This window comes from Mus pahari, chromosome 14 (assembly GCF_900095145.1).
Source record: "Mus pahari chromosome 14, PAHARI_EIJ_v1.1, whole genome shotgun sequence".
Taxonomy (NCBI): domain Eukaryota; kingdom Metazoa; phylum Chordata; class Mammalia; order Rodentia; family Muridae; genus Mus; species Mus pahari.
In genome coordinates this window covers 73,508,188-73,535,622 of record NC_034603.1, presented here as the reverse complement: position 1 = coordinate 73,535,622, position 27,435 = coordinate 73,508,188, and the positions used below count along the sequence as shown (strand labels likewise).

The following is a 27,435-nucleotide window of genomic DNA, read 5'->3' as shown; positions in this document are numbered from 1 at the left end:
TTCGAGACAGGGTTTCTCTGTATAGCCCTGGCTGTCCTGGAACTCACTTTGTAGACCAGGCTGGCCTCAAACTCAGAAATCCGCCTGCCTCTGCCTCCCTCTAAAATTCTTATAACAAAACATATTTGAGTAACTATGTTCAAACATTGCAATTAACTATTCCTGTCACTCACTGATTACCTCTGAAAATACTTAAGAGGGCAAATGGAAATAGCAAAATTCTAAAACCACCAAAACCAAAAATCAAATAAAAGCACACACCCCCACCCCACCCCCCAAGAGCTATTTCAATCTGCTCAATATTTTAAGGAAACAAGAGCCAACACTTGCCTCCACTTCAGCCATGAATGCCTCTAAGGGGTCATCATCACTGTCAGAGTCTGCTGGCTTGGAATGAAACTGCTGGCGGGTAGGTGAGTTTTCAGCAGGAATGTAAGGTAAATCTACGTTGCTGGAGTCTTCTTCTTCATCTTCAAAATACCTGAAAATTAAAACAAAGACCAGTAAAGAGACTAAAACCTTCACTAACACAAGCTTTCACTGTGGCATATTACACTAGCAAGAGTTCCCAGGTGGGTTTGTTGGCACATGTCTGTGCCCCTCAAACGGAGATCAAGGTAGAAAGATCACGATCAGAGCCAGGTAGGGCTACATATCCAGATCCTACTTCAAAACACAAGTCCATCACACTCCATTTGAATTAAATATAAAACTCTTCAGTAGGTTTTAAGCTTTGGTTGACTCAAACACCAAAAGATTATGTTCACCTTGTTCAGAACACTAATCAGGAAAACCCACCATTCCTGAATAACAATTTAAGCAAGCACATGAATACTGTATACCTTCATCTAAGCAAATTCAGGGTGGGAGACAAGGACTTCGATCTTGGAAATCATTAGTAGCTCACACTGGTTTAATCATCAAGAATTATCACTTACGCATTTTCTTCATCAAAGTTGGCCCGTTTCGATCCGATTTTGTAGAAAGAAGGAAGCTGTGGTGGAGCAGACTTTCCAAATCCAGAAGAAGAGCTGGCTGCCCCAAAGGCACTGTGGGACTGCTGTGGCAGTTTGGCTTCCTCCTTCTTCCCAGCACTGATAGCAAAACCTCCAAAACCAAATCCCCGCTTGGTTCCAGGGCCGCCTTTATTCCAGTTCATGATGCCAATGACTGGTGCTACGGACAAGATGCACACATGTGAATGTGACTTTGTAAACACCTTCACTAACCTTCATTTTATTTTCTATGTCTACCCACAAATTTAAGGTGCTGCTTAGTGGTACATTTACTTGTCCCACGTGTGGAGGCCCAGTACCACGAGAAGGCCTGTAACACTGGCCTTCAGATACAATTACAACTTCAACCAAATGACTTTCATTTTATTGAGATCCCAAACAAAAGAAGTACTTTTATGAGGTTGTGTAAAATAACCTCTTTATTGGAGGGAGTTGTCAAAAAAATGATCCTAAGACAGTAACTACTCTGGACCTCTAATATAGGATCGACATTGCAAGACAATCTCCTAACCTTTATCTTTTTTATCTTTAGTGTGTGTGAACATAAACGTACGCTTTGGTACAAGTGTGGAGATGAGAGAACTGTCCACATGCTCTCGTCACCTTGTGGGAATTGCAGATCAGAACTCAGGTTTATCATGCTGCTTGATCACTGGCCCTTCATCTTTGCTTGCTCCCCACCCTACCTCCCTCCTCTCTCTCTCTTTTTAGTCTTGGTTGGTCTCAAAATCAGAGAGCCACCTGCCTCTGAAGTACTACAATTAAAGACATGCGCCACCATCCCTGGCTTAAATATTTATTCCTAAGCATTTATTTGGGTAAACGTCACTAAATACAAATCCAGTTTTAAAAATAGGTAAGGGGGAGGCAGAGGCAGGCAGGGTCTCTGAGTTAGAGGCCAGCCTGCTCTACAAATCAAGTTCCAGAACAGCCAGGGCTGTTACAGAGAACCCGTCTTAAAAAAACAAAAACCACAAACAAATGAGAACGTAAGGAAGAGAAGGCTAGAGAGGAGAGATGGCTCAGAGGTTAAAAGCACTGGTGCTCTTCTAGAGAACCCAGGTTTGATTTCCAGTACCACATGGTGGCTCAAAACTGTCATGACACCAGTTCCAGAGGATACAATGCCCTCTTCCGGCCTCCACTAGAACCAGGTTTTGTACATGGTACACATACACACATACACACAAAACACTTGAATAGGCAAAAGACTTGAATAGATTTCTCTGAAGACAATACAAAAATGATCAATGGATTACATGAAAAGACACCTTGCATCAAAGCCCGGTATGGTGATACAAACATGTAATGTTGGCACTCAAGACATTAAAGTAGAAGAATCTCAAGTACAAGACCAGCTAGGTCTGCACAGTATAGGACTGTCTCAAAAATCCTTATATTACAAACAATGAAGGAAATGTAAATCAAAACCATAATGCATACCATTTCATATCGATCAAGATGACTGTTATTAAAAAACAGTAGGCTATCTCATAATGCCTCAAACAAACAAATGCCCTAGAAAAAAGCTTTTTATCAAGATATCTTTGAAAGTAAAGAAATCCCTTGCTCTTGCCGAAGCAGTACTCAGCATTGATAGATGCTCAAAGCCACAAAAATAATGATCAGCAGTCGCCCTCTTTCTGGCTGTCCCCAAGACTGTACTAACCCCAAAGCAACACAAGTATACTCAGCGAGTGCTCTCAGGAGAAACACACTCCATCACTATGCTTTTTTTTTTTAAAAAAAAGATTTATTTATTATATGTAAGTACACTGTAGCTGTCTTCAGACACTCCAGAAGAGGGAGTCAGATTTTGTTAAGGATGGTTGTGAGCCACCATGTGGCTGCTGGGATTTGAACTCTGCACCTTTGGAAGAGCAGTCGGTGCTCTTACCTGCTGAGCCATCTCACCAGCCCTCTATCACTATGCTATCATTCCCCTCTGCACAGTTGCCAGGAGGAAGACAGAGACAATTTGTTGTATTCACCAAAGCTCATCAGGGCCAAACTCAACAGCCTGATCAGGCCTGATGGAGAGAAGGTATAGCCAGGACTTTATTATGCTGGCAACAAAAGTGGAATCACCTAAGTCTAAGGACTGAGGATGTAACTCTGGTAGAGAAAGTCCTGGCAAAGACGTAGGGAAACTGGAACCTCTGCGAACTGCTGGAAGAATGTTAAAAAAAAAAAGGTTCAGTAACTATGGCAATCAGTACTTTTCTTCGGAAAAAAAAAAAAATCAAGCAAGGTCAACAAGATCGATAAGGTCTGAGTTCAACTCCTGGGATCTACATGGTGGGAAGTGAGAACCAAGTCCTCCAAGTTGTATTCTAAACACAAATAAACAAATACATACAGGGTTTTGTTGGTTTTGTTTTTGTTTTTAACTCATTATTTTAAAAAAAAGAAAAAAGAAAACCCTTGGAAATAAAAACACCACACTCAAACTAACCAGACCCAAATATATTAGTCAACTTATATGCAGCTATGTTTGGCATTTAAAATGTAAGCTGTAAGCTTCATATTAAATATGTGCATTTATCTACTACCAAAACAAAAATCCTGACAAAACTGGGGGTGGGGGATCCATGAAACACTTATTCTAGTTGGAATTCTATCAATAAATGTTTTGGGGTTGTTTCTTTTGGTTGTTATTATTGTTAATTAGAAGAACATAGAATTGGCATATAACCCAGAAATTCCACTCATATACACCTCCCCCAAATGAAAGCAAAGTTCATCCAAGCTCATAGCTGCATTAATAGCAATAGGCAAAAGGTAGCATCTACCCAAGTGTCCACTGACTTAGCGCAGGTGAGGCCCTAGATTCCATCCCAAGTACTGAAAAAAAAAATCCCTTTAAAAACTAAAACACCTAATTTCGTAAACAAACAAAAAACCCAAACAACCCCATATAGCAGAATCAATTCAAGCTAGATATTGGTAAGCTCCATTGTTTCACTCTGATTACTATACACTTTCTGACGTGTGCTCCCAACTCAGTATGAAATCGATGCTCTTCTTTCCATCTTTACTCCACCACTACAACTCTCTAACAAGACTGACAGTTATCAAAGCCTCCACATAACTACTAAGTGATCATTACAGAAAAATATGTGGCGTGCTTGTTTTGTGTCAGGCAATTGTTTTTTAGACTCAGAGGATACAAGCATGGAATCAGAAAGCCCACGGGGAAATCAATGTGGTAAGAGATGGGGAGGGAGGGATAGATAGTAAAAATACTATGAAATGAAAGCAAGCAGGATGAGGGGGCAAGGTACTGCAGACAAGTCAGAGGACTCAGAGCTAAGTACATTACTCAACAGGGCAAGAGTTCTACAACTCTGCCTCAACAGTGTCTGCTGTACTAGAAAACTCATGTGACTCAGATCTAGACATTGCATCTACAACTAGCTAACATTCCATAATTTATAAAACATGACTTTTATGTAGAAAAAGTATAAAATGAAGTCAAAATGAGACAAAACTGAAAACAAAATGAATTTCTACTTCCTTTGGCTGAACAGCACTGTGTCTGTTAATACTCTGTAACCAAGGAAAGTCGCATCAAAGAACAGATCTCCTGAAGCACACACACTCAGCAAAACCATCTTCAAAATACCAATTTATGCTTCTGTCACTCCCTTCAATTTAGCTGCTCTCCAGTTAGTCAGACTGGAATTAGGTGTTGCATCGTGGCAGTAAATAACTTTAACCACACATATTGCTCAGGGTTCCGAAGAAAATCAAGCAGTCTGGTGGAGTTCTTACTTCTACTTGGCTTCTCCCACACAAAATCTGTTATTGACATTGACCTATCAAGGTCCTTCTTACCTGTACTGGAATAACTGCACTGGGATAACAATTCTAGAGCATCAACACAAATATGATTTGTCTAGATTTATGTTAAATCCCTTCTCTGGTCTTTAAACACCTGACACTACGTTATTTCTTAAACACTATACATTTCATGATTGAGTATTTACCTTCATTCTCTTAGGTCTTCAAGAGCAGATACTCATTATTCATGTTTTACATACAAGAGTTTTTTTGTTTTTTGAGACAGGGTTTCTCTGTATAGCCCTGGCTGTCCTGGAACTCACTTTGTAGACCAGGCTGGCCTCGAACTCAGAAATCTGCCTGCCTCTGCCTCCCGAGTGCTGGGATTAAAGGCGTGTGCCACCACGCCCGGCACATACAAGAGTTTTGAAGAGAAGCTACCCTTGAATGAGAATAACTGAAGATGCTATGAAGGACATCTTGGTGTCCAGGTACCAAAATGTGATTGATGGTTCAGTCAGAAATTTTAACAGGATTGTAAAATAATACCAGCTAGCTATATTCAAACTCTAATTCTGCCACTAATAGCATGAATCTTAAAGATGTTATTAGCAGATTTTCCATTTGCAAAATGGTGAGAATATCGTACACCTTACTACTAGGTTTTTACTCCAAAATAGTGGGGGAAAAATGTGCGGTGACCCATGCTTCAGCACTCAAGAGGCTGACAGAGAGGATCCTGTGTGTTAAAGACTAACCTGGGCTACAGAGTGAGCTCTAGATCAACATGACTTAAAGAGTGAGACTCTGTACCAAATTCAATAAATACAACTCAGATACATTGAGTGAAGTATGGCAACACAGTGCAACCCACACTATAGGCATAGTTATAGTTTCTCCACAAAGCAATCTCCCCATTGATGGATTGATAATATCAGATCTCTTATGATATCAAGATCACTGAACAGAGGAGTAGGGTAAGCTTCATAAGAGAGCTACAATGGCAGTTGGTTAGTATCTACTCTACTTAATAATCTGCAGAGGCAGAGGCAGAGGCAGGCGGATTTCTGAGTTCGAGGCCAGCCTGGTCTACAGAGTGAGTTCCAGGATAGCCAGGGCTACACAGAGAAACCCTCTCTTGAAAAAACAAAAAACAAAACAAAACAAAAAGACATAATCCCTGCTGTTCAGGTGTGTGTAGGAGACAATACAGAAATAACACTTGCAAATAATAATAACAATACATAGGAAAGCTACAAAACAACAGGCTAAAGGAGTAGGGGTGAAAAGGGAAAAGCTAAAATGACAGAAAAGCTTATATATGCTTCCAAACTTGACTAGTCTCATTTTTTTTCCTTACGATTCTGGTTCACGTTTGCAATCCATATATATTATTTATTCACATCAGGTAGGCTCAAGTAGGCCGCAAAAAGTTTGTAACTACGGTGATGATGTTAATCATGATCTACTCAAGGTTTTACAAAGATCAATGACTAGTACAGCCTTTCAAGCTGTCAACTTCCGCTACCGAGACCCTCCCCCCATCCCCTCCATTTGTGTGGGTCCGTAATCCCCAACAACTACCTACAGGGATCAACACACCTCCACTGGCTCTCGCAGCTTCGGAGCCCAGCACCCCGAAAACCCCCTTCCTGGAACCCATCAAGCACCGCCTCCGGAAAGCCGCCAACTGGGCCTCGTACAGACGTGCGATGAGCAGAGCCGTGGGAAGGCAACGTAGCTCCAGAGGGCCACCTCGGGGCTCCAGATCGCGTACCCATCCCTGCCCGGACCCCCGCAGCCACCCGGGTCCCCAGGCTCCGCCGATTCTTTGTTAAGCGAGGCCGAGGTTCCTCCGCCCTCGCCAGGCCCCAGTTACCTCTCGTGTCCCCGGGGCTAGCGGCGCTGCGTCTGGCGAGCCCTTCACCCAAACCTGCTGCCGCGGCTGCAGACGCAGTTGCTACTCCCGTCGGCGCGAAAGAACCCCCGCGGCCCTGCGTACGCGCGGTGCGGGACCGCGTCCAGCCGCGCTCTTCCTCCGCCCCCTTCGCCGCCGCCTCACGGCCCGTTGCTGACTGGGGGTGGGGTGGGGTGGGATGGGGGAGCGTCTGACATGCGCGCTAAGTAGGGCGCGAGCCGAAGGGTGGGGTTGGGGCTACGGCTGCCGAAAGGCGCCAATTAAGCCCGCCTTTCCCATTCCGGAACGCAACATAAACACGTCACACACCCCGGACGGGAACCTGGTCCTGGGTGCGGATTGTGTTTGGCTCGTGTAGTGAAGGGATCTGCAATGAGGAGAGCAGTGGCGACGGGGAACCGCCCAAAACACTCAAGGTAATAGGGTGTTGAGTGGAAACTTCATTTACATCACAATGTCGACCCTCCCTCAGCTCTTGTCCCTTGCCAAGAACCAAAACAACACAAAACCCCCAAGACTCGGGCAACGTTTCCCTTCATGCCTCTGTCCACATGGTCCCATAGACTATGGCCACCTTTAGCTTCCGGAGCATCCGATCAAAGTGACGTCAACCCGACGGACGGAACCCTACGGGAGAAGCGTAGCCTCCGCTCGCTAAAGCACTTCTAGCCCAGGGGACGCCGGCGGCTACGTAATTTTCCCAGCAGCCCTAGGTCGCCTTGCGCGACTGTCCTGAAGGCCGCCTCCCCGCCCCCACGCCGTGCGCAGGCGCAAACTAGTCGTACGCATTCTACGTAACGGACGGCTGAAGCTACGTAAAGAGTAGGGTACCGTGACTGAGCTACCTGTTCTGGGCTGCTCAGTGACATCGCCGCCCGGAGATTATCTTTGCGACCTGAAGACAGAAACCAGACAGAGGCAGGCTGGGTGGAGGTAGTGGCCTCAGGAGCCCCGGGCCCGGTTGCAGCCTTGGGTACAGGTAAGTAGCGGGGCCAACACATTCCAGTCGGTGTGACCGTGCCAGGCCGAGCGGTGACTAAGTTGCGTGGCCGCAGAGCCAGGTACTGTTTCCATCTGAACCAACCCTTTAAGTCCGGCCGGTGGTGACATGCGTCAGTACCCGCAACTTATTTCTCTGAATTTAAAAAAAAGAAAGACTAAACCTCTGTCCATCTTTTTCTGATCCATTTTCTGTTGGGCTTTAGGAAGGTTTGGGGGAATATTTCGAGTAGATCCCAACCAACAGGACAAAATCTGAGAAAATATCTGGTGTGTAGCCAGAAGAATGCAGGAGCATAGACAGTAGGCTTCTCCGTGGTGGACCTAGGACCAGACACGAGAAGTTCACGGAAGCAACCGCTTCTAGAGTCGCCCTTACCCGAAGGTTTCTAACATGCAAGTTATTTGTAACCAACACTTTGTGACAGTAATGTCTACATCATTTCTAGAAATTTCATCATTTTGATTAATGCCACAGAGGCCTGAAAGGCCAAGCAATGATTGCTACATACACTCCTTTCTACTGAGAGAGCTTGCCGAAGATAATCAAGATGGGTATGTTAATGTTGTGCCTGGCTTGGAGTCTGGTGTTTTCTGCTTCAGAAGTCCTAGAGGCTGGGTGACCTGGCAGAGAGCTGTGCATCTGAGAAATGGGTTGACAGGTTCAGCTGAGTCGTATCAGAAAGCCAGCGCACAAATGGCTTGGATAATTTTAACCTCAATAACCTTGATGGAGCCTGCATGAATTCCATTAGAAATACTTCTGTTTTGTGAACATTCCTGGTATAGACTGAGTTTGAAATGGCCAGACTGTCAAGTTGAAGGGATACATAGTTACTTCTGCTTGGGAAGGAGCCACTAAAGCAGATGCTCTTTGTTCTTTGAGACAGTGCCTCTTACTCTTGCAGGCTGGCCTAATATCACTATATAGGACAAGGCAGGGCAAGCCACTGAAACTCAGGGTAGTCCTCTTAACTCAGGCTCCCTGACGCTGGGATTACAGAATGGAGCTCCTATACGTGCCGCCACCCCCCTCCCCTTAAGTATAGGGTCTCACTATGTAGTCCTGGCTGGCCTTGAATTCGGACATGTGCCTGCATTTGACTCCTGAGTACTGGGATACCCTACCCCAGCAGCCCCTTGGAGCTTTTGAGACGAGGTCTCCTGAAGCCTGAACTCACTATGTAGAAGAAGATGGCTTTGAATTCTCTTCCTCAGGCTCCCAAGAGCTGAGATTACAGAGTAAACCACCACACCCGATTGTATATGGTCCTGCTGTCAGCTTAGACAGCCTTAACAACTTGAGTTACATTCCCAGCCTCCCTTTGTAACATTTTAAAACTTACATTAATTTATTTACTTGGGTCAGGCATATTTAAGAGGGGAGGTATTATGCCACTGTGCATGGAGAAGTCAGAAGACAACTTCTAGTTTAATCATCAGTAGTAATACTCACACATACCCTATCAGTGATAATTCTCTTACACGTATCTATCCTTTAGGCTAAATTTCTCTTTTTTGTTTGTTTGGTTTTTGGCTAAATTTCAATGCTTAAAAATAGATTTTTTTTGTTTTGTTTTTATAGATAATTAAAAATATAGGGCTAGTGTTTAGATGAGGGAGCAGAGTTGAAAATATAGTATAAGTGATTTTGTTGGTTAAAAATATTTTTGTATTATATTCTGTGATTTCATGCAAAACCAATACCCTTAGTCTGAGCCCATGTTGTAACTTAGTAGGTGTACTGATGCATCTTCTTTCTGTACTTAAGTGTTCACACTTGTGATCATAGCAAGTGTGTGTCCAGGAGAACATGTCTGCAGGCCAAACACAGATCTACAGTTGATCTGTAGGTAAATGGCTTTCTCTTTTAGTACTGATGGTGAAGCCAACCTTATGTATGTCATAAGAATGACAACAAGAGTTATACTGGCAAGCTTCTTTGCAGTCTGGATGTTTTTTATTTATGGATTATTTTGTAACTATTTACAAATCCATAGTTGTATCTTATTCTCTATAGTCCTTAGTTCTCCTAGAAAGGATTTTTAAGAATAATTTATTTATTTTTATTTTATGCACTTTGGTGTTTTGCCTGTATGCGTGTCTGTGTGAAGGTGTTGGATTCCCTAGAGCTGGAGTTGCAGACAGTTGTGAGCTGCCATGTTGGTGCTGGGAATTAAACCTGGGTCCTCCGGAACAGCACAGTACTCTTAACTACTGACCCATCTCTCCAGCCCCTAGAGGGGGGAAAATAAAAACCTATGGAATGTAGAATATACAGAAAGAAGATTTTAGAGAATTGAACCTAAAGAAATCAATTGCGTATCCTTGTTTTTACCGAGAACTACTGACAGGATCTGGGTAGACCCTATACCTCTTGATCTCGGCTCATTGTTTCCTTTACATAGGGCTTTAGGAATCCATGAGTACCGAAGAAGAGAAAAGCAGGAGGCATTTGTGAGATTGTTTCATTTTTTAAGTAAGGGTCAGCCTGTAGGTTGGTCTGGCCTTGAGCTCAGTATATAGCCAAGGCAGGCCTTGGACTTCTGATCCTCTTGCCACCTCCCAAGCATGTACCACAACTCCTAGCTGGTTCATAAATGACTAACAATTTACAAAAGACGATAATCACGTATGTGCAAGGGTCGTTCACTTAGCACACATGTTTCTCACAGCTTGTTTTTAAGGTGCAATGAAAGCCTTCTATGCTTTCTGTGTGGTCCTCTTGGTTTTTGGGAGTGTCTCTGAAGCCAAGTTTGATGATTTCGAGGATGAGGAAGATATAGTAGAGTATGATGATAATGATTTTGCCGAGTTTGAGGACGTCATGGAAGATTCTGTTACGGAATCTCCTCAGCGAGTGATCAGCACTGAAGATGATGAGGATGAGGCCACCGTGGAGTTGGAAGGGCAGGATGAAGGCCAAGAAGGTGATTTCGAAGATGCAGATACGCAGGTGGGGCTTTTGTTTTTAAGATTTATTTATTTTTATGTGTATGAGTGTTTTGCCTGACTGTGGGTGTGCTGTGTGCACACGGTGCCAGTGAATCCTTTGGAACTGAGCAGCCACGTGGTTTCTGGGAATCAAATCCAAGCCCTTTGCCAGAGCAGCAAGTGCTCTTAATTTATCTCTCCAGCCCCACCAAGTAGGTTGTTTATTGTTGATTTATTGGGGAATTCAGGAGGATGGGAAAATCAATTAGTGCTTTCTCAGATAAAAACCCAAATATAGGGATGCTGTTGCTGTCTGGAATCTTCATTTTTGTCTAGTACGTTTTGTTTAGCTATTCTAGTTTATTCTCTTGATTTTTTTTTTTTTTTTATTATTATTTGTTTGTTTTGACACAAGGTTTCGCTCTGTAGCCTTGGCTGTCCTGGACCTGGCTTTGTATACCAGGCTGGGACACTAAACTGTAGACCTCAGACTCATAGAGGTCTGCCTGTCTCTGCCTCCCAAGCACTGAGATTAAAGGTGTGTGCCACCGCCACCTTTAACTCTTGTGAATATTTTGTGGTGTGTTAATACCTTTTACCTTAATAAAGCATTGTGTTTTCTGTACTTTCTGGAGTAGATAAGATCCGAGCTGAGAGTAGGTAATGTATGAATGAGAATTTAGAACTTTGAGTTCTAAGTAAGTGTCCTCATTCTTTTGGTGTTTGGGGGGTTTTTTGTGTCATCTTTCAGGTTTGCTGTTTACTTATGCTGTGTAGTATCTCGTTGTGTTTGCTTCTGAGAAAAGGTCTCACTGTGTTTTATTTTTCTTTTTACCATATGCTTTGGTGTGCCTGTACATTGCAGAATTAAATTAATACAATCAGTCTAATTACCATCTTCATCACCCATATAGTTTTATGTGTAGGGAGAAGAGGTGAGAAATCAAGGACATTCCCTTTCTGTCTTGTTTGTTTGTTTGTTTGTTTGTTTAGAGGCAGGGTCTCACCATGTAGCCCTGGCTATCCTTGAACTTGCTATGTAGACCAAGATGGCCTCAAAATCACAGATCACCTGCCTCTCAAGGGCTGGGGTTCAGTGTACTTGCCACCATGCTCAGCTCTCTTATCGAAATTCAAATGTGAAATACATTATGAAATGTCATTAGCATGTATGTTAATTTTCTGGAACTTGATTATCTTACACCTTCAAGTTTGGAATTGTACTAATAGCATGTCTCTGTGTTCCGTACTTGTTGCTGATGAGTCATGTTTTCTCTACAGATGTTACCCACAAACTGGGACACAACTGCTGGTGCCATTTGTAGACATGATTATGTTTTGTTTTTGTAGGAGGGAGATACAGAAAGTGAGCCATATGATGATGAGGAATTTGAGGGTTACGAAGACAAACCAGATACCTCTTCTAACAAAAATAAAGACCCAATAACAATTGTTGATGTAAGTATATAAGATACTAAATCGCAAACTAAACTATAATCCAATGATACCATAACTCCAATCCATGAGGTACAGTGGGTGGTGGAATAATAGTGCAGTCTAATAAAGAGCCTAACATGCATTGTGATGGGCATCCATCACTGTGAGGCAGCTTCATGCAGTGGTCCGGCCTGCCTACCTTTACTTACGTAGAGTATAGAAGTGGATGATTGGCACACTTAGCTTGATACGTTTGGTAGTCTTTACATTTTCTTTCTCTTTTTTTGTTTTGTTGTTTGAGACAGGATTTCTGTGTTGTAGCTGTCTGTCCTAGAACTCACTTTGTAGACCAGGCTACCTTAGAACTCACAGAGACCCTCCTGATTCTGCCTCTTGAGTGCTGGGACTAAAAGCATGTGGCACCACACGCACATCTTCTTAAAGTCTTTCAAAAGCTGACCTGGGGGGCAGGCGTGGTGGTGCACACCTTTAATCCCAGCACTTGGGAGGCAGAGGCAGGCAGATTTCTGAGTTTGAGGCCAGCCTGGTCTACAGAGTGAGTTCCAGGACANAAAAAAAAAAAAAAAAAAAAAAACTGACCTGGAGCTAGGCATGGTAGCCATGCCTTTAGTCCCAGCACTCAGGAGGCAGAGGCAGGCAGATCTCTTGGGTTCTGAGTTCTCTGGTATACAAATCAAGTTCCAGGACAGCCTGTCTTGAAACAAACAAACAAACCCCTCAAAAATAAAAAGCTGATCTAGAAGATCAAAATGAGCATACTTTCCAAAGTGTAACTTTTTTTTATTATTTTGTGTGTAGGGGTTGAAACAAACAAACCCCTCAAAAATAAAAAGCTGATCTAGAAGATCAAAATGAGCATACTTTCCAAAGTGTAACTTTTTTTTTTTTTTTTTTTTTATTATTTTGTGTGTGGGGTGCTTTTCCTGCATGTATATTAAGTGCACTACGTGTGTGCCTATCACTCTTGGAGGACAGAGGCAGTATCAGGTCCCTAGAACTGGAATTAGAGATGGTTATAAGCTACCTTCTGGGTGCTAGGAATAAAGCCTATGTCCTCTCCAAGAGCAGCCAGTGCTCTTAACCACTGAGTCTTCTCTGGCCACTAAAGTGTAACTTTCCTCCAGTGAGAGTTATATAAAGTATTGGCTTCTGTCTATGTGCTTTCTCGTTTTCATCCATTCCTTAGACTCTGTGTTCAATCTCAGCCAAAATTAAATGGGTATTTTTCCTTCTTAAGGTTCCTGCACACCTCCAGAACAGTTGGGAGAGTTATTACCTAGAAATTTTGATGGTGACTGGTCTGCTTGCCTATATCATGAACTACATCATTGGGAAGAATAAAAACAGCCGACTTGCTCAGGCCTGGTTTAACTCTCATCGAGAGCTTTTGGAGAGCAATTTTACCTTAGTGGGTAAGTTAAACTAATCCACGTCCCAGAGCCTGCCTGGAAATAGTCTGGTAAGAACACCTAGCCCTCACTCAGCAAAAATAGCTAACTGTAGCATGATGGCTACTGTGCATTTGTTCTCTCCAGTGATCTCATTCTGTTGGGGTTATATATGATTAAATTAAACATGTAGGCTCATTTTTCATTAGTCAGCAGTATAATTGCTAAATAGCTTTTGATATAGTCAATATAAAAACAAAATTTTATTTTATTTTATTTTATTTTATTTTTTTTTTTTTTTGAGACAGGGTTTTTCTGTGTAGCCCTGCCTGTCCTGCAACTCACTTTGTAGACCAGGCTGGCCTCAAACTCAGAAATCCACCTGCCTCCGCCTCCCAAGTGCTCGGATTAAAGGCGTGTGCCACCGCTGCCCGGCCACTGCCCGGCCAAAAAATTCTTGTTGAAACAAGAAACTGTCATTTTAGGTTGTTTGATAAACTAATTTCAATTTGATTTTTAGAAATGGGAAATCCTCACAATTTCTTCAAGTTCTGGGTCCTTTGGTTTTTATGCTTCATGTGGGATACACACACAGTCTGTAGGGTGGGTAGCTGTGTGAGGTTGTGAGGTCAGCCACCTTCATGCTTCTTAGTGATGAGGTCCAATCCATCTGCCGCTGTTTACACACACTGCAGTTGTACTTTACAGGGCAGTGTGTACTTCACTTGCATTGTTTTGTCTGCTGGTTTTAGTTGTTTTTAGTTAATTTGTTACTTTATGTATTGGAGGTAGGCAGGAGTGCTAGTGAACAAGAGCATAAGCAGGAAAGCCACCTCTAGGAGCCCTACATGTGGGCCCCAGCATTCCAGCATTAGGGATTTGTAGCCCATGCCTTCACCCCTGACCACGCCCCTGCCTCCCTAATGCACCAAGTTAGGCCTCATAAAATGTTGGGTTTTGTTTGGTTGGCTTTTTTTCTTTTTTGGTCACATACTGTTTCCTAATTGTTCTTTGTTGCAACACTGTTGATTGGCTATAGTTTCTGTTTGTTCTAAGAAGGAAGCTGATGGTTAAATTGCAACCATGTTATTAGACTATGTTTACCAGTGGATGTTCTCTCCCCTATTCCACGGTTTTTAGGGTGATTTTTGATGGTAGAATTTGGGTTGGGGGTGGTGGGGAGCATTCTTTGGCTCATTGCCCTCCCTCTTCTTCATGCCAGACAGAGTTTATAACTTATTTTATGGAAACAATAAAGAGTTTTAAAAGTAAAAAAGAAGCCCCACCTCTACTAGCCTGTGCAACAACCTTCAGCACCCCACACACTTGGCCCAGCAGATGGTAAAGAGCCTGTCTGTCTCCGTGATGCCCGGCCTTGGTGCCTGCTATGCACTGCTAGCAGAGGAGATGCCGTTCTCTCTGCTCTCTTCATAAATTTACAGAGGAACGTGAATGGATAGCAACGTAAAATGGTGGAACAGTGGAAATCAGTCACGTTGCACAGGAATCTCTGGCAGTTTGCTGTAGTCTTCGTGAAGTTGTTATAAAAGTGAAATAAGATAATGCTTTTGGTGATTTGAAATGTGTGGAAACTGCCTTTGAACTCTACCCTGTCAGAGGTAATTGGAATTAATGGAGCTCATTCAGAAAATCCAGGCCTTACACACAAATGTTGTTATGAAGATGGTTGGCTGAGAGATGACACTGGGTATGTCTTCAAGACTAAATGAATTAATGTGCGATGGAGCAGATGATAAATTTATACATCACGTCTATTGAGGTGTAAAACCTTTAAAATAATACTGAAGTCAAAGCAGCATTGCTAGTCCTTTAATCCCTGTCCAAGGAGATTCTGTGAGCTAGCAGAACATTGCTGTCCTACAGTGATCCAAAGGTCCAGGGAGTCAGGTTCGGTGCTTTTACTCCTAGGGGATGATGGGACTAACAAAGAAGCCACAAGCACAGGGAAGTTGAATCAGGAGAATGAGCACATCTATAACCTGTGGTGCTCTGGCCGAGTGTGCTGTGAAGGCATGCTTATCCAGCTGAGGGTGAGTAGGGAGCGTCCGCTCCGATGCCTGTCTCCCCTGCAGTTCTAGCTTCCCTTGAGCCCCTCCAAGGCCCTTCTGGAAGTGTAAGCTGAAGGTATTGACCAATTTCTCTCATCTTTGCAGTTCCTTAAGAGACAAGACTTACTTAATGTCCTGGCCCGGATGATGAGGCCAGTGAGCGATCAAGTGGTATGTATTCCTGCTGGCTTTCTGGGTACAAACTGAATTGTTTCCTAACTGTTCCATTTCTGTCTGGATTGTGTTTGAAACTCACGGCACTCTGTGTCCAGGCCAGAAAATGTGCTGCTTGTTGACCAAAGCGGGTCAGCTTTTCTCATTTCAGCTGTCCAGACTCCTCGGATTGCTTTTTTGCAGGAATTTAAGTTGTTTGTTTGTTTGTTTGTTTGACTTTTTCTTCTCAAACTTTTTTATTTCAAATGATTAATTTTGATTGAAAGAGCACAGTCAGATCACAATCTAGGTTATTGGCTATATGTCTTCCTTTTTTTTTAAAAAGATTTATTTATTTATGTAAGTACACTGTAGCTGTCTTCAGACACTCCTGAAGAGGGAGTCAGATCTCATTAAGGATGGTTGTGAGCCACCATGTGGTTGCTGGGATTTGAACTCTGCACTTTCAGAAGAGCAGTCAGGTGCTCTTACCTGCAGAGCCATCTCACCAGCCCATGTCTTCCATTTTTTAAATTAACATGAATCTACAAATTGTGTTCACTGTCAAAAATGACTTTTGCCTCTCTCAAGGAGATATTCTCAGAAAGGATTGTTACTAATTTGCTTTTGCAATTCCCTGTAAATACAGAAGTACAGTTTTTGGTGTTGTTTTTTTTTTTTTTTTTTAAATACAGCTCTCATTTATCAGGTCTTTTCCTACCTACATTAGCATCCTGGAACCCTCCTTTGGAAAAAAGATTTTTGAATTTTATGTGTGAGATGCCTATATGTCTGTCTGTGTACCACATGTGTGTCCAAAAGGTCAAAAAAGAGTATTGGACCCCAGGGAACTCGAGTTACAGGTGGCATGAGCTACTGTGTGGGTGCTGAGAACTGAACCTGCGTCCTCTGCAAGGGAAGCAAGTATACTTAACCATTGAGCCACCTATCTGCAGCCCCACGTTTTCCTTCTTCCACATACCAAGAATTTGGCCCAACTAAAGAAATAAAATTAATACAATTAGAACCACGTTTTATCATGTCAGACTTTTTAAACTTATAACATTGTCTGTTCCTATGCACAATATTAAGAATTATTTACTTGTGTAAGGATGTTTTCCAACAATGGTCAGTTCTTGGATTGTCTAGACACCAGCTGGGATTGAACAATTCATTTCTGACACTGCCTGGAATTAGTTTCAGGTCCCACAGGTTGAAGGGTTCGGCCCTCACGCCCCACCCCCAGTGTCCCTACTTGTGAGGAAATTTCAAATCCCAGGCCACCATACCATATTCACTTTTGGCTGGTCACCTATGAATTGAGGGTTCCCATCACCTCCCTCCAGGTTTAATAGCTTTTTTTGAATGATTCACAGAATTCATGGCAAACCTTTGCTTGTATTTACTGACTTATTAAGGACACAACTCAGCAATAGCCAGTTTGGAAAAAAAAAAAAAAATGAGGGTTCCAGGTATGGTAGCACGTGTCGTTAACGCCAGCACTGGTGAGTCTGCAGGTGGGTCAGCCAGCCTAGACTACATAGGGAGCTGCAGCTCGGTCTACAGAGTGAACTCAGCCTGGGCAGAGCTACACAGTGAGATGCTGTGGGAAAGGGATGGAGGAGTGTGGAGCCTCTTTATCGTCTCTGAGCATCCTGCTGTTTTAGTGAATCCACATGTTTACAAATAAATAATGAAGCATAAAGGTTTTAGCTCTGCTCTGGGAACTTGAGACAAACCTAGATGTAATTTTTTTTTTTTTTTAATTTATTTTATTTATATGAGTATACCATTGCTTTCTTCAGATACACCAGAAGAGGGCATAGAATCCCATTACAGATGGTTGTGAGCCACCATGTGGTGGCTAGAAATCGAACTCAGGAGTCTGGAAGAGCAGCCAGTGCTCTTAACCACTGAGCCATCTCTCCAGTACACCCCCCGCCCCCCAGATGTAATTCTTACGTCACCCTGTCTTCTTGGATCTCGTTCACTGCTGACTTTGTACTTGACTGCTCAGGATGAACCTGTATTAGTGCCATGTTTCTTCATAACAATTTGCCACAAAACTGAACAGTTTAAAATAGTAACATCGGGGTCTAGAGAGATGGCTCAGCTCAGCAGTTGGGAGCTCTTCCAGAATATCTGGATTGCAGAACCAACACCCAGCTCTTAACCAACCATCTGTGTTACTCTAGTTCCAGGGGATCCAGTGTCCTCTTCTAGCCTCCAGGGTGCTGCACACACATGGTGCACAGATATGTATGGAGGCAAACATATAACATAGAATAGAAATAATAAATCTTTTTGTGTGTGTTTTTTTTTTTGAAAGTCTCACTTTGTAGACCAGCTCTCAAACTGGAATTAAAGGTATACATCTCTATAACCAGCAACCTTTTAAAAAAAAGATTAAGACCTTTTTTTTTTTGAGACCTTGTCTCAAAAACAAAACAAAAAACAACAATAACAACAAAAAGCCAAACAAACAAAAGGAAAGAAAAAAGAAAACCCAGAACCATTTATTATCTCACAGTTAATGAATACCTAAGTGGCCCAGTGTGGCTTTTAGGCCTGCAAGGCTGAAAACAGTGTCAACCTGGCTTGTTTTTCCCTCTTTACAAACACATTCAGTTTCTTGCCTTTACAAGTACCTATTTTTTCACTGCCCATCAACTAGGAGTTACCCAGGTCCTGGAGGTATGGACTTCGGGACCTTTTAATCCATCCCTCTCCCTTAATGATCATATTAGTCCCAAAGATTCTCTTCTTCAGCTAAGGCCCAGTTATTCTTACTAACTTGCTGGATTGTTTCTCATACCCAAGACAATGCTCTTTTATTAGTTTGAATCAACCAATTAGGGGTCCTCTGTTATACGGGGAAGAGTATATAGCAGAAGGCTGAACTTTTAGGGCCATTTAGAAACCTACCCATCATAGAACTCAGTAAGCGAGCCTTGTCTTTTCTTGTTTTCTTTTTAAAGCAAATAAAAGTAACAATGAATGACGAGGACATGGACACATATGTATTTGCTGTTGGCACTCGCAAAGCTTTGCTGCGACTACAGAAAGAGATGCAGGATCTGGTATGTCAAGTTGCTCTAATTTAAAGGTTTGTCAAAACTGCCTCTTTATCACAAAGTTCAGCTCTGTAGGGCAGCACACAATTCTGTCTCTCAGATTGTAAGCACCACTTCAGAATAGATTGTACATACCTAGAAGTTTGGGAGAAACTGTATAGAATATCATGTTTCCTGTTTTCAATTTTTCTTCCAGAGTGAGTTTTGTAGTGATAAACCTAAGTCTGGAGCAAAGTATGGACTGCCAGACTCTTTGGCCATTCTGTCAGAAATGGGAGAAGTCACAGAGGGAATGATGGATACGAAGGTAAATGTGATACAGGATGTGCTCCAGTGCATGTCTGTGATGTCATGAGTTCTAGACCAGGCTAGGTAGTACCAGAAGAGACTCTCCAAATAAATGAAGAAATACACACACACACACATACACGTGTGTGTGTGTGTATGTGTGTGTGTGATGTGTGTGTGTGTATGTGTGTGTGTGTGTGTTATATCACATACTGTATTTTACTTGACCCTTACTAAAACAACAGGTAAATAATCTCTGACTACAGATCATTCCTGATAAACATTCTTTGTGTAATTTACAGTCATCTACCTGATTTTAATCAACTGGGTAAGACAGCTGTCAATTGTCTGCCATTCTAATTGAGGCATTGTCTAGCTCTCATGTTGAGCTGGTGATCTTCCTACAGTTGGGACAGGTCTTGTCTGAGCCATACATTATAGTTACAGGTGTGCACTGTTTCCTCATGCTGATAGACAGCTCGCCAGAAGGCTGTCAGTCCAGGAGACAGATAGCTTGCGGTTAAGAGCACTCAGCAATCTTAAGGACTATAGCTCACAGGCTGGGCAGTGTGGTTAAGAACACTGAGCAATCTTAAGAACTATAGCTTACAGTCTAGGCAGTGGTGGCGTACGCCTTTAATCCCAGCACTTGTGAAGCAGAGGCAGGAGGATTTCTGAGTTCGAGGCCAGCCTGGTCTACAGAGTTAGTTCCAGGACAGCCAGGGATACACAGAGAAACCCTGTCTCGGGGGAAAAAACAAAACAAAAAGGACTGCTCCCATCCTAGCACCTTCCTGACAAACTGAGTGTCCCACAGCTCCAGCTATGAGGGTGTGAGACTCTTCTGCCGTCCCCGGGCGCATAGCACACAGGCACACACATTGACACACATTGACACGCACAAGTAAAAAGTTCTCTAAAAGACCTATTGACTTTCAAGGTTTTTGTTTTGATTTTTGAGTCTTACTATGTAGCCCTGACTCATAGAGGTCCACCTGCCTCTATTCCCCCAATTGCCGCCACTCCAAGGCAGCGTTCAGGTTTGTTTGTTTAAGACTTCAGTCTAGTCTTGAGTTTCAGTTTATATAAGTAAAGGTGGGCACACAGGGTAGGCACTTGTGATCCTGTCATGGGAGGGGCTAAGGCTGGAGGGTGGCTGCAGAGAATAGCCCTAGCTGTGCTAGAACTTGCTTTTGTAGTCCAGGCTGGCCCTGAACTCATATAGGTCTGGCTGCCTCTGACTCCCCAGTGCTGGGACTAAGAGAACCATCTCTTTAAATTGAAGGTGAGGTAATTTTTTTTTTAAAGAAGTATTTTAGTCTGAATGACATTTTATAAAAGTAAGGATTAAAAGGTGAATATCTATGAAAGCTTGGGAGTGCACTAAACTTTAATTAATATTTTCTTTTTTTTTTTTTTTCAGATGGTTCATTTTCTTACACACTATGCTGATAAGATTGAATCTGTTCATTTTTCAGACCAGTTCTCTGGTCCAAAGATCATGCAAGAGTATGTATAAAGTCAAAGCATTAAATTCATTTCCCTTAGTTGTATGTAGGAACACCACAAGTAGCCTCTTAGCCTGACTCAGTGGTTCAGAGGGAATTATTGCTCATGCCCTCAGGGGCCAGGGCTTGGTTCCCAGCTCCTTATGAAGGCTAAAAACTATTCTTAACTCCAGTTCCAGGAGATTTGACACTCTTTTCCAACCTCCATGGGCACTGCATACACACATACATGGAGGCAAAACACTCAGACACATAAATAAATAGAAATTTAGAAATTAAAAAATAAGCAAAAGTATTTAAAAGTATGACCTCATTTTTTTATTTGTTCATTTAATGTCTGTGAGTACACTATACTCTATTCAGTCACACCAGAAGAGGGCATTGGATTCCCATTACAGATGGTTGTGAGCCACCATATGGGTGCTGGGAATTGAACTCAGGACCTCTGGAAGAGCAGTCAGGGCTCTTAACCCCTGAGCCATCCCTCCAGCCCTTGGCCTCATTCTTAAATAGAGGCATATTTCTGGCTCCCCAGGTGAAGATGGATGTATCTTGTCCACTGGAAGCATCCCTGGAGGGGTTCACATGTAGCAGAGTGTCCTGTGCTTACTGTGACTTGGAGGTGCAGAGTACACTCACTGCTGTTTGCAGGCATTTGTCCACCTGAATCAGGTTTGCTGCTATCCTTGCTTACAGTCTCTTAACAGACTTCTCTCTGATGACAGGGAAGGGCAGCCTTTAAAGCTGCCTGACACCAAGAGGACACTACTGTTTACATTTAATGGTAAGTGGTCTGGGTCCTGTCTGTCTATTCTTAGGTTCCTCTGAAATGTTTTTGAGATTATTTTTCCTTCTGAAATAATAGCTCTAAAACTGCAGCATCGCTAACTTCATTCCTCCTTGTTGATTTCTGGGTTCCTCCAAGGAGCTAGACTATTAGCATTAAGAAAGACAGACTGAGCCTGGTGTGGTGGCACACACCTTTAATCCCAGCACTCGCGGGGGGAAGGCAGGCGGATTTCTGAGTTCGAGGCCAGCCTGGTCTACAGAGTGAGTTCCAGGACAGCCAGGGCTATACAGAGAAACCCTGTCTCAAAAAACCAAAAAAACAAACAAACAAAAAGAAAGACAGACTGCCAACCCAGAAGTGTTGATGCTGCCATTACTCAGTAGGAAAATGGCTTTGTTTTCCAGTGCCTGGCTCAGGTAACACGTACCCAAAGGATATGGAGTCTTTGCTACCCCTGATGAACATGGTGATTTATTCTATTGATAAAGCCAAAAAGTTCCGACTCAACAGAGAAGTAAGTCCTTGATCCTTTCTTACAAACCAGCCCCTTTTATTGTTGGGTTTTCCCCTGATGGGCAGCAGCTATCAGTGACTGCAGTGATGAGCCTTTGCTAGTTGACTTGAAAGTCAAAGGGGAGGAGTTTTAGCCATGCTAAATGGGGTTTTCTCCTGTGCATTAGAATGGTCCCTTATGAAGTTTTTGTTTCCTGGGGAAGGGGAAACAAAAAGCAGATAAGAACCGGGCCCGTGTGGAAGAGAACTTTCTGAAGCTGACACATGTGCAGAGACAGGAGGCTGCACAGTCTCGGCGTGAGGAGAAGAAGAGAGCTGAGAAGGAGCGGATCATGAACGAGGAGGACCCTGAGAAGCAGCGCAGGCTGGAAGTGAGACACTCCAGAGGCTCGGGCTGCTGGGCTTGGCTTTTCTATTATGTGACTTTTATGTTCATTTTTTTTTTTTTTCCCCTCAGAGCTGAGGACAAGACCAGGCCTTGTGCTTGCTAGGCATGTGCTCTACCACTGAGCTAGATCCCCATCCCTGTTTTGAGATTACAGTTATACCATTTCCCCCTTCCTTATCCTCCCTCCCAAACCTCCCATGTATTAGTTCCTTTCCACAGCTCTCTTTCAAACTTAGGGCTTCTTTTTCTTTGTCGTAGTGACGTGTGTGTGTGTGTGTGTGTGTGTGTGTGTGTAATTCTCTGTAGAAATGTGCACAAAATTGGGCAGTGGTGGCACACACCTTTAATCCCAGCACTCAGGAGGCAGAGGCAGAGGCAGGCAGATTTCTGAGTTTGAGGCCAGCGTGGTCTACAAAGTGAGTTCCAGGACAGCCAGGGCTATACAGAGAAACCCTGTCTCGAAAAACCAAAAAAAAAAAAAAAAAAAAAAAAATTAGGGTTTGAAGCCAGGTGGTGGTGGCACACACCTTTAATCCCAGCATTTGGGATGCAGAGGTACATGTATTTCTGAGTTTGAGGCTAGCATGGTCTACAGATTGCGTTCTAAAACAGAGAAACCATGTTTCACAAAAAAAACAAAAATAAATAAAATTAAAATTAGTGTTTGATACAGAATTAGTGAATTCTACTATATCTATAGGGTTTTTTTTAACATTTATTCATTTATGTATTATATTTATTTATTTTCTGTATGTGAGTATACCGTTGCTGTCTTCAGACACACCAGAATAGGGCATCAGATCCCATTATACATGTTTGTGAGCCACCATGTGGTTGCTGGGAATTGAACTCAGGACCTCTGGAAGAGCAGTCAGTGTTCTTAACCACTGAGCTATCTCTCCAGCCCCTCTCTACAGATTTTGTTGTAGATTTCTCTTAAATAGCTGGAATCCCAAACGTGAGGTATCTCAAACCTGATGTGAGTGATAGGAACAAACCCAGATGAACAGCAAATACTATTAAACATAAGCCATCTCTTTAGCCACCATGCCTGGCCTTAATAGCAATTTCAAGACTAGTAATAGCTAAATATTGAAAACTTATCCTTTAAAAGGGGTGCAGCAGTTGAATTTAATGTCAGCGTGGATAACTTATTGAGACCTTACCTCAAAGAAAAGAAATACACTCACCATGTAAAATCCTCATTGAATATAGTGCTAAATTAAATTTTAATTATCTTTGCCTTGTTTCATGTTCATTTTTATTCCTCAGCATATGAATTGGCAATGCTTTTGTTTTGTATTTTGAAACAATGTCTCATAGCACAGATTGGCCTGAAATTTAACTATGTAGCCAAGGTTGGATTTATAGCACAGATTAGCCTGGAACTAACTACTTAGCCAAAGTGCAGTCCCTTGCCTTAGTCTTCCAAATGGTATGGTCATCATGCCTGGCTTGCAATTATTATAAGTATCTTCAGGAATGTTCTATGTGTTGCAAGACCCAAGATTTTGAATAAAGGCCAGGCATAGTGTCACATGACTTTAATCTCAGTACTTGGGAGGCAGAGGCAGGCAGATCTCTGTGAGTTCAAGGACACCCTGATCTATATAGTGAATTCCGGACAGCCAGGGCTATACTGAGAGAGACCCTATTTCAAACTTCTAGCACTGCCACTCTCAATAAAAGGATTTTGAGTAATAATATGGGTGAGTGGAGGTACCAGGTGGAGTTCAGATGTATCAGATCCCTTGGAGCTGGAATTAAAGGCAGCTGTGAACCTCCTGATGGATGCTTGGAAAAGAACTTCTGCAACAGCATCATGAGGTCTAACCACCAAGCCAGTTCTCCAGTCCCAGGTTTTTTTTGTTGTTGTTTTTTTGGTTTTTCGAGACAGGGTTTTTCTCTGTATAGCCCTGGCTGTCCTGGAACTCACTTTGTAGACCTGGCTGGCCTAGAACTCAGAAATCCTCCTGCCTCTGCCTCCTGAGTGCTGAGATTAAAGGCGTGCGCCACCACACCCGGCAGCCCCAGGTTTTTCAGTGTGTCCTTTGAGCTTAATTTGGATCCTCTTCCCCTCCCTGTCACACAGGAAGCTGCTTTGAGGAGAGAACAAAAGAAGTTGGAGAAGAAGCAAATGAAAATGAAGCAAATCAAAGTGAAAGCCATGTAGAGCTGTCACAGAGGTCACAGAGGTTGTGCCCTCGCTGCCCTTAGCTCTACGTCCACCTGAGACGGGGAAAGCACGAGTCTGCACCTAACAGTCATATGTTTCTGCTGACTGAGAGATCTTTATTTCATCCTCTCCTCTTGGTTTAGAGTTCTACAGAGGTTATAGATACATTGAAAGGGCTTTTTCAGTTATTTCCTTCTAGATAATCAAATTGTTTTGGTTATTTTATAAAAGGAGTGTATATAAAGTGTGTAGTTTTCAAATATATTTAAATTATAATGTGAATCATCAGTGCGTTACTTTGGTGTTTGAAGAACGATCATGGAATTTCTAGGTAGGTTGTTGCTTTTTGTTTAAACTGGGCAGCTGAAATAACTATGGAGACTGACTCTAAACCAAGACCCTAAGAATATCTATTGGAATTACACAATAAACATTGCTTGTTTTTTCTGTGTCCACATTAAACTTGTGAAAAAAGTGGAATGTAGAACACTATGTGATGATGAATTCAGAGATTTAGAGCATAGTACAGTGTGTGTTTTGTGTGTGGGTGGTGCTGATGGCGGTATTAGAGGAGGAAATCTGTAGGTGTTAGAATACTGTAAGTCCATGGAAGATTCTAGAGGTAGGTAGTACAGGAGCAGTTTCTCATTGCCTATACTATGAGCTAATGGCACTGTGAGTGCTGGATTTGAAATAGTTATGTGCTTATTTTTCTTGAGCAAGAAATGCATGAAAAGGTGAAGTGCTTCACCTAGCTCCCTCTGATCAGCAGCAGTCAGGTGGCTGGTCTCTGTGAGGTCACAGTGGTTTTCTTGCTTGCTGCAGCCCGTTAGGTGTTCATGGAGGAGCTGATCTCTGTCTTAGGAGTGCACTTTGCTTCCACGCCTGCTTTTATATTGTCCACAAGGCCGGTATGTACTTTCTTGAAACAAATAACCAATCGATACACACAAATATGCTTTTAAAAAGTGAGCTTTTTAAAATGAATCAGAATTTTTTCTGAATCATGAGGCGGGAGCGATGGTAGGGAGAGGTTCCTCTCTGTGCATAAGCATTTGGCTTGTTGAGATCTCTGCATTTTATAAATGCTTCCTACTGAGAAAGCATTTTTTAAGTCTCTGCTTGTACCAGGTAATTTTTGCTGGGGTGGGAAAGGGTTGTTTTTTCGTTGGGAGCTGGTAGTGGGGTTTTGTTGATGTTTTCTGTGTTCTGACACAGTAACTGTGAGTTGCGGTGAAAACTGTGTGTGCTGTTGCTTTGGGAATTATATGGAGTTTTTCACATGGCTTTGTGTAGGTTAATAGAAATATATGCACTGGGATATTCAAGTATAATTTTTTTTAACAGTTCACAAGTTTAAGTTATTAAAAATAACACAAATTGAATCACTTTAAGGCCAGATAATTTTAGACTTAACATTGTTTTACAAATCTTTAAAATATATTTAGAATCGAAATTTATGTGCTTAGTTATCGTTTAAGTAATATTAGCTTTCTTAAAGTCCCATACATCAGACCGTGGCAGCTAATTTTGTAACAAGCATTCATATGAACTACCTATGACATATATTAAACTGATTGACAAAATCTGTGCGTGCTGCTTTGACTTTTTGTAGTTGGCATACAAGAATGTGTATACTGTTCTCTTATTAAAAGCACGAAAATGGTTTTCCTTCAAAAGTGTTAATCTTGAATATTCCTTTATGGTTACCACTTAACACTTTTGGAGAATGTTATACTCTAAAGCCCTGTATGTATTGTTTCAGAAAGGGTCTCACTATGTAGCCCAAGCTGGCCACAGTCAAACTCAGGATGATTCTCGAGCCGCAGCCTCAGTGCTGGGACACTGACATACCACTGCACCTTGGCCCACGGGTTTTGTTTATTTTTTTAATTTAATTTTATTTTTTATTACTTTTTAGGTTTTGTCTGTTTTGATTTTAGTTTAGTTTAGGTTTTTATTAATTTATTATGTATACAACATTCTGCCTGCAAGTATGTCCGCAGGCCAGAAGAAGGCATCATATTTCATTATAGATGGTTATAAGCCACCATGTAGTTGCTGGGAATTGAACTTGTGACCTATGGAATAGTCAGAGCTCTTCTCTGAGCCATCTCTCCAGCCCCCTTGTTCTTTTTTTGGTGGTGGTGGGGAGATTGCTTGGTTGTTGAAGTAGGATTTTGTTGTTTTGTTTGCAACAGAGTTTCAGTCTTGAAACTCAATCTGTAGGCCAGGTTGGTCTTGAACTCAGAGATCCACCTGCTTCTGCTTCCTAAGTGCTGGGTTTAAAGGTGTGCACCACCACTGCCTGTCTTAATTTTGTTTTTTTGTTTTGTTTTGAAATAGGGTCTCACTGTGTAGGGCTGACTGGCCTAGAACTCACTTTCTAGACCAGGCTGAGCTTTGCCTCAGATCTACTGACCCTGAGCGCCTGAGGGCTGGCATTACCTGTGTGTGTGTGTGTGTGTGTGTGTGTGTCTCGCGCGCCATCACACCCAGCCCGCTTTAGCTACAGTGTTAGTCAGATCTTCATCACTGTGACAGGACCACTGAGATGAGCTCCGGGTAGGAAAAGATGGTTTGGGTAGAGCACACCTGCTTGCTTCCTTGTGGCCACAAAGTTGACAGATGAGAGACCCGCTTCTGATATCTCAAAGCCACACCCTCAATGGCCTCACTTCCTTCTTTGGTTTCCATCTTCTACCCATAGTGCCACTGGCTATGTCTCTTTACTGGTGAGGCAGAGGCAGGCGGATTTCTGAGTTCAAGGCCAGCCTGGTCTACAGAGTGAGTTCCAGGACAGCCAGGGCTACACAGAGAAACCCTGTCTNAAAAAAAAAAAAAAAGCCTTTAGCCACACTGACTCTCAAATTGTAAACCTCCCGTTAGAAAATGTGTTGGCTGGGTCACTAGGTATAGATGAAATACCCAGTGTTTAACACATCCTATTGTAATGACTTTAAGAGGTTTTAGGGCTCAG

General features: G+C 42.5%; 2 protein-coding genes across 2 annotated transcripts in view; one reads left to right on the top strand and one right to left on the bottom strand.

The window, feature by feature from the left end:
* Ddx42 (DEAD-box helicase 42) overlaps positions 1-6,875 on the bottom strand; it is a gene marked incomplete at its 3' end in the record, with an annotated part of 28,347 nt that extends 21,472 nt beyond the window's left edge. The window contains exons 1-3 of the mRNA XM_021212744.2: positions 6,679-6,875; positions 939-1,176; positions 331-481 (exon numbers count right to left, since the gene is read on the bottom strand). Coding sequence (XP_021068403.1) covers positions 331-481; positions 939-1,159 — 372 coding nt within the window. The remainder of the gene's footprint in view (positions 1-330; positions 482-938; positions 1,177-6,678) is intronic.
* A 604-nt stretch (positions 6,876-7,479) lies between these two features.
* Ccdc47 (coiled-coil domain containing 47) lies at positions 7,480-26,125 on the top strand. Its single transcript, XM_021214127.2, has 13 exons — positions 7,480-7,696; positions 10,392-10,672; positions 12,001-12,108; positions 13,346-13,520; positions 15,426-15,547; positions 15,671-15,736; positions 18,697-18,798; positions 18,989-19,099; positions 20,504-20,589; positions 21,314-21,372; positions 21,783-21,892; positions 22,095-22,262; positions 24,372-26,125. The coding sequence occupies exons 2-13, from the start codon at positions 10,409-10,411 to the stop codon at positions 24,450-24,452; spliced, it is 1,452 nt and encodes a 483-aa protein (XP_021069786.1). The 5' UTR covers positions 7,480-7,696; positions 10,392-10,408; the 3' UTR covers positions 24,453-26,125.
* Positions 26,126-27,435: the final 1,310 nt, after the last annotated feature.

What these genes read in the sequence shown, in the direction of transcription:
- Ccdc47 (XM_021214127.2), top strand. Translation starts at nt 10,409, where the DNA reads ATGAAAGCCTTCTATGCTTTCTGTGTGGTCCTCTTGGTTTTTGGGAGT. An exon ending in GCATGCTTATCCAGCTGAGG is followed by an intron (nt 15,548 to 15,670) that starts GTGAGTAGGGAG and finishes TCATCTTTGCAG; the next exon opens with TTCCTTAAGAGACAAGACTT. An exon ending in AGGGAATGATGGATACGAAG is followed by an intron (nt 19,100 to 20,503) that starts GTAAATGTGATA and finishes TTTTTTTTTCAG; the next exon opens with ATGGTTCATTTTCTTACACA.